Here is a 6,717-nt window from a genome sequence, read left to right as displayed (position 1 = left end):
CTGAGCTGAGCTGCTGCCTAATTTCTATTTTACCAAGGATTGATAAATATAAATAATCTTTCTTACATGCAATAGATTCTTCATGCTTCTTAAAGGTCTGTGTTAGATGACTTAGGCTGCGTTCACACTGCCGGCCGGGCCGGGCCGGGCTGACGCGTACTGTCTCGGCTCGTGCCTAGCCAGCTCAGGCCGACGTGTAGGGCATTCACACTGCGCGCCGCGCCGAGCCGGGTCGGCGGAATGGGGGAAAATCCACTTCTCCGATTTTCATGTTCTAAAAATTCTTAGAGGTATATAAGACTGCGCCACATCGTTTTATGAACTCATTTTTTCCTTAAAAGCGTAACTTACGTCGTGAAAAAAGAAAAAGTCTACTTTTCGTTTCGCGTGATTTCTTAGTTTCGTAACGCTTCCCAGCCGATTTTGAAGAAATTATGCGGCTAAAAATCTGATTTTTGTACACGTGCTAGTGTAACTTCTTAGCTTCGTATTGAATCATTTATCTTTTCATATTTCTTAACAGTCATTGTGAAATGATGCTATTTGTCAACGTTGTGCACTTGATTTACAAATCTTGTAGTGAAAAAGTTATGTAGCGGGTAGACCATACATTGTTGCGAATGAAATGTAGCTAAAAGTACCAAAAAGTTTTTGAAATGATAATGACACTGATATCTGTCTCTGGTCACAAGTAATGCGAGATATTCAGTGGCGTCAGTGCCGCGTCCGCAAGCCACGGAGTTCGAGCGGTTACAGCTTGGTTTAATGTAGTCATATAATGCAGGACAGAAAAAAACTAATTACTAGTGATCAGTGGTGTAAAACTAATCACAAAAACAAACTGGAGATTTGTGATACGTTTACTGCAGAAACTGAAGCGCAATTCCGTAGTCTCGTTGTCTACTTTGACAGAAAAAAAAATATGGAGAGTTAATGAAACTACTGTAGATCGACACAGATGTGCGTTTCATTGTTCTTCATTATTTTTTTCCTTCCTTGGCGGGCTGCGCTGCACCGTCAAGGTAATCCCTACTCTTTGGCTATATGGCTGCTAGTTGCCGAAAGCCAAATAAATAAATTTAAAAAAATCCCCACCCTTCGACAGCTGACAAGCAAGTCACTAGAAAACGCAGCTGCTGTCAACAGTTGCTCGCCTTTGGCTAGTCTGTGCTGTCGTGTAGAACAATGTCTTCATTCTTTTGTCCGCCGCTCGTGGTCTCGCGGTAGCGTTCTCGCTTCCAGAGCTCGGGGTCCCGGGTTCGATTCCCGGCGGGGTCAGGGATTTTCACCTGCCTCGAGATGACTGGGTGTTTGTGTTGTCCTCATTATTTCATCATCATCCAGGAAAGTGGCGCAATTGGACTGTGCAAAGATTGAGTAATTGTACGGGCGCTGATAACCACGCTGTTGAGCGCCCCACAAACCAAACATCATCATCATCATCACTCTTTTATTGGTATTGTTTTGACTCTGCAGTAACTCGTCGAGTTTTGAAGTACAGAAGAACTAGGAGGTTATGGATTCATCCCATAAATAGCGACAGACATTTAGGAGAGCTTTTTTCTTTACATGAAGAACTTAAAAACTATCCTGAAAATTTTTATTCATATTACAGAATGAATCATAATACATTTCAGTATGTGCTGCAGAACATTCAAGACAAAATTTCGAAACAGAACACAAATTTTCGCAGAAGTATAACAGCAGAAGAAAAATTGTGTATAACGATAAGGTAAGATTCGTTAGTACACACTTTTTGGTTTGCAGTAGAACTTTGTGCAGCATTCACTACCTCCAATTAATTGTAGTCATGCTTTTGTATTTTAAATTTCACAAACGCTTACCTCTGAGGGGAAGAGAGTTTATGGGACTCCAGAGAATCATCAGTAAGTAATTAACTTCGTCATTTTGGGTAATGTCTTGCTGTGCCTTCAACGAAGAATCGCAAATACACTCCTTCAGAATTTTCCAACTTTTTCTTCGTTTTTCTTCATGATGCAGCGCTTGGCAGTGGCGATGGTTCATCATGTGGAGCCACTGATGACCTCACAGAATTCTTTTCATTACCTTGTAAGATAGACAGACTGATATGCCCTTTGACTCAGTGGTTCTATTTCCACTGGTAAGGAACTGTGCATAGCTCTTGGAACTTAGGAAAATCATATGACAGAACAAAGCCCGAATGGAATTGCATTTTAATAATTCCCTGGATCACATGACCTTATTTTGCCAAGTTATACAAGTTATTCTCTGTAACTGTCTCTCAGGTCTTTGCATTTCGATTTCATTATTTTAATTGAAATAATATAGAAGGATGCAAGAAAATGTCTCTTTAATTATTTATTGTTGTGTAACTATGAAATGACATGGACTAAGTAAATATCTACTGTGCAAACAAAACTGTAAAAACTTCGCCCAACACCACACTTGAGTAACACATTTTACGATTTTTTTTCTCAGGTATCTGTCCACTGGCATCTCCTTTCATGCACTAGCATCGTCATTCCGATTAGGAGTGTCCACCGTATCAGTGTTGGTGAAAGACGTTTGTATGGCCATATGGGAGTCACTTGCTCCCATTCATTTACCAACGCCAACTGTTTCTCGATTTAAAGAAATTGCCAGTGAAATGCATACGAGATGGGGATTTCCAAACTGTGTTGGATGTATAGACGGGAAGCACATACGTGTCCAATGTCCTAAACTTTCTGGCAGCATGTTTTACAATTACAAACAGTATTATTCGATTGTACTCCAAGCAGTTGCTGATGCAAATTACAAATTTATAGCTGTGGATGTTGGTGCCTACGGTAAACAGTCTGATGCAGGTGTGTTTAAAGAAAGTATGTTATATAAGAAACTTACAAATGGGGAGCTGTTATTACCGCCACCAACAAGACTTGAAGGAATGTGTCAGGAATTACCGTACGTCATTTTGGGAGATGAAGCTTACCCCTTATTAGAGAATTTGATGAGACCTTTTCCTCGGAGAAATTTGGACAACGAGAAGATTCTATACAATGATATGCATTCCAGAGCAAGAAAAGTTGTTGAATGTGCATTTGGTATAATGACCTATAAATGGAGACTACTGAGGAAGGAAATTGAAACATCCGTTGACGTAGCTGATCACATAGTCAAGTGCATTTGTCTACTTCATAATATTGTCAATTGTCATTGACAGAGAAGGATGCAATGTTGAAGCTGAAAAGTTTTGTAACAATGCTGATATGCGGACAGCTGGTGCCACATTCAACAGAAATTCCACATTACGTTCGAAAACTGTCAGGAACACTTTTGTTGAATATTTCGTTAAAAATGCAACTTAAAATAATTAAAAAACCTCTCAAATAAATTTTGGAATTGAAAGTACTTTGCTATTTACTGTATTTTTTTGTATCTCATTTCACTGTAAATAAAACAAATAAAATTATAAAGGAAAATAATTTATATTTGTGCGTACTATCTGAAACACACTCCTTGGCTACTTCGTTCCATAATCTGGAAACTGCATCATTACTGTCATACTAGCCGAAATTCTGATACCAAATTGATGGACACAAGTTAATGTCATGTATATGTTATTCTGCATCCATTAAAGTAAGAACATCGCAAAAAGATGTCACAGACAACAGCTTATAGTAACGTGCCACAACATGACTTTACAATGCATTGTCATCTGGTAGGGACACATTTCCGTCCCTCAGTGACACTCATATCTGCCTCCGTTTACAAGTAAATGCGAACTATTCAGTGGCGGCAATGCCGCGATCGCTGGCAAGCTATTGTTGTAAATGCATGTAAATACGGTAGATTAAATAAATGAAATAAAAGTAATTTCGCATGTACCATCATAATAAACGTAATTTTTCCTCACTGATTGTGAAATGTGAGGTAACATCTTAAAATAAAAGACGTGTGCAGTCACACTTGTGATGAAAGCAGAAGGGAGACGTGTGATGCGTGTACTGCAGAAGCTGTAGTGCTGCTCCACAGGCTCGCGCCTGCGGTCGGCTCGCGCCGGCAATATTAAACACTCGGGATGTCGTCGGCTCGGCTCCGGGAGGCTCACGCCGTGTCGGCGCGGCCCGGCCGCCAGTGTGAACACCGCAATTCAAAACCATGTGTTTGATATCGAAGCAGGCGGCGGCCCGGCCAGGCTCGGCTCGGCCCGGCCGGCAGTGTGAACGCAGCCTTAGATCTGACACGCCAGAGCATGTCTAGCTTGTATCTTTCTGAGCAAGCAGCAAGCATGGAAAACGATGTAGTGCGTTAGTAGAAATGCAGGTGCAGAAGCCAGCAATTTCTTTTATATATATTTGCATTGAAAGCCCTGCAAAATGTCTTACCACAGCTTTTTTGCCCTTATTTTACTTTGAGTTGATGCATTGACCTTCCAAACTGCTTTATTTTGCACTACTTGTCCAATTTTGAAGCTGAGCAATTCTGAAAGACATTGAATACTGTTTTTTATTCTTCGAAAGCAACTACAACGACAGATGAATATGCATATGAACATTAAGCACAATAAATAACTCACTACACCATTAAAACAATTGTAAGAAAATCATTCCATTAAAATGAAGACACACTTGCTAACTGCTTCGGTTGTGTGCTATAGCCTTTCTGTTTGGATCAACTTGTGCATTTCCACCAGAGTTTGACTTTCATTCAAGCTGGTTCTTCCACTAGTGCAAATGCACATGTTACTAACAATGCTTCCTCTTGCCCCTCCCTGCTGAAGGAACACCCATAATCTTGCTCATGGAGATTATGAAGAGAGATTGAACCATGGCAATGCCTAGGCAACACTTCAGCACATGTGCATGCTATCTGAACAAGTTTTTCATATCATAAAAGTATTTTGTAAATGAAGAGAAAATAATCTAATGCGAGAAAGAAACAAAGAGTAATTGGTTAATTGTATATATTTATAATTTGCACAGTCACGTTTTTGCCAGGTCTTCACTGAACCATTGAAAATAGCATGAGCTGCCACTAAATGTTTGTTATAAAGCTGTATGGAAAGTAATAACATATTATAAGGAAGATTCATTATTTATAGATATCAGAACTGAGGAGATAGCAGCTTTCTTAAGTTGCAAGATACTGAAGCAACAGTAAATTTCAGACGAAAATTCAATGAAACATACTGTTCAGATTTTTGTATTAGTCTCTCTTGTAGGCTCTTATTGATAAATCAAAACTTACATTTTCTTACTATTAGTGTTACCTTTTTTTTTTTAAACTGGAGTCAGTAAGAAACAAATCATTCGTGATGGGTACAGTTGATAAACTGTATACACAGCCATTTCTAGGCCTGTGCAAGGTAATCTATAATTATTTTATTCTCTTTTTTCTACTTGTGATTAGTTTGCTATAATTTCTATAATACCCTATAATGCAACAATTACTTACTTCTATCATATTATAGTTGTTACCCTTTAAACAAAAATTTCTACCCGCTACTATTTTCTCTTTATTTCTTAAGGTAAAAGTATAGATCTTGGGGAGTAGTGTATCCACACTACCTCATTTATATACCAATGTTCACTTATAAATGTCACAGCAGGGGCCCTCTGGTCCAAAGGTGAGCTGCACAAAACACTCAAATGTTACTCCTAGATGCTGCATTCTTTGTCCATCCAAAAGTTCTGAGACATTTTATTCCTGGCATGTAAGTAGCATCAGTGCTGCAACTACGGTGGCAGTTTGGACTAACAACTGTAAGCAACATACAATATATGCATTCAACCAGTCAGTTAATGAGTAGGCAGTGTCCAGCAGTGTAAGTGCGACCGAAGTGCATCGACACCGTCGAGTCACAAAACACAATGCAGCAACAAACTGAACTTTTCTAAATCAAGTGTTTGAGACATTCTCCAAGAAGTTTTGAAGAAGAGAAAAGTGTTTTAAAGTCTGTCCCGCACAAATTTACTCCCAAACAAAAATGACAATGTGCGAGTGGTTGCCACGACTCAAGAGAAAAATTAATAAGGGGTAATTCTTTTCTGGAAAAATTCATCATGGGTGACAACACTATATGTTATCTATACAAATCTACTGCAAATCAACAAAGTTCAGAATGGATCTCTGATGGTCCGCCAAGACGTGAATGTGAAGTGTAAGTAACAACATACCAAAGCAGGGTTTTTCTTACAGTTTCACACAGTTGCATCAGCATTCTGTGTGTTGCACTCAATGGGACACCATGTAGAACTTCTAAAGCATTAAAACCATCATGTTAATTTTTCTCTATTAATCCAGTCTCTAAACTTTTTGCACTAACAGGATATGGTGGTACACTGTATCTAACTGGTATTGGAGACAGGTGTGTATTGAACATGGCAGCGTGTCACCCATTAACAGGCTTTGTTCATGGTCATATCAGATTTATATAAGAATTTGAGTTTGTGATGTCAAAAATGCCTGCAATTGATTTTCAATATCCCAGAGACTTTTTCACGTGTGTAAACTGCTGCACAGGACTGGTCAGGATGATATCTACACAAAGCCATATACGTCAACATCAGTCAGTGATTCAGAGACCCACCAATTAGGATATGGGGCACTCACCAATCCATTTCAACCACTGCATGAAGACAAATGCACTGCGTAGGTTCCAGCAGCCAACTTGTGTCCCTTTGTTGACAAGACACAGAGCTCAATGACACACAGACCTGCAAACATTGACAGTGGACCAAGGAACAGTGACAG

General features: G+C 39.3%; 1 protein-coding gene across 1 annotated transcript; it reads left to right on the top strand.

Moving 5' to 3' along the window:
• The first annotated feature begins 1,505 nt into the window (after positions 1-1,505).
• LOC126095028 (uncharacterized) lies at positions 1,506-4,045 on the top strand. Its single transcript, XM_049909689.1, has 2 exons — positions 1,506-1,732; positions 2,461-4,045. Exons 1-2 carry the CDS (start codon positions 1,617-1,619, stop codon positions 3,179-3,181), a joined length of 837 nt encoding a protein of 278 aa, XP_049765646.1. The 5' UTR covers positions 1,506-1,616; the 3' UTR covers positions 3,182-4,045.
• Positions 4,046-6,717: the final 2,672 nt, after the last annotated feature.

Source organism: Schistocerca cancellata, chromosome 8 (assembly GCF_023864275.1).
Source record: "Schistocerca cancellata isolate TAMUIC-IGC-003103 chromosome 8, iqSchCanc2.1, whole genome shotgun sequence".
NCBI classification, from domain to species: Eukaryota; Metazoa; Arthropoda; class Insecta; order Orthoptera; family Acrididae; genus Schistocerca; species Schistocerca cancellata.
This window is presented reverse-complemented; position numbering and strand designations above follow the sequence as displayed.

What these genes read in the sequence shown, in the direction of transcription:
- LOC126095028 (XM_049909689.1), top strand. Translation starts at nt 1,617, where the DNA reads ATGAATCATAATACATTTCAGTATGTGCTGCAGAACATTCAAGACAAA. An exon ending in AAATTGTGTATAACGATAAG is followed by an intron (nt 1,733 to 2,460) that starts GTAAGATTCGTT and finishes TTTTTTTCTCAG; the next exon opens with GTATCTGTCCACTGGCATCT.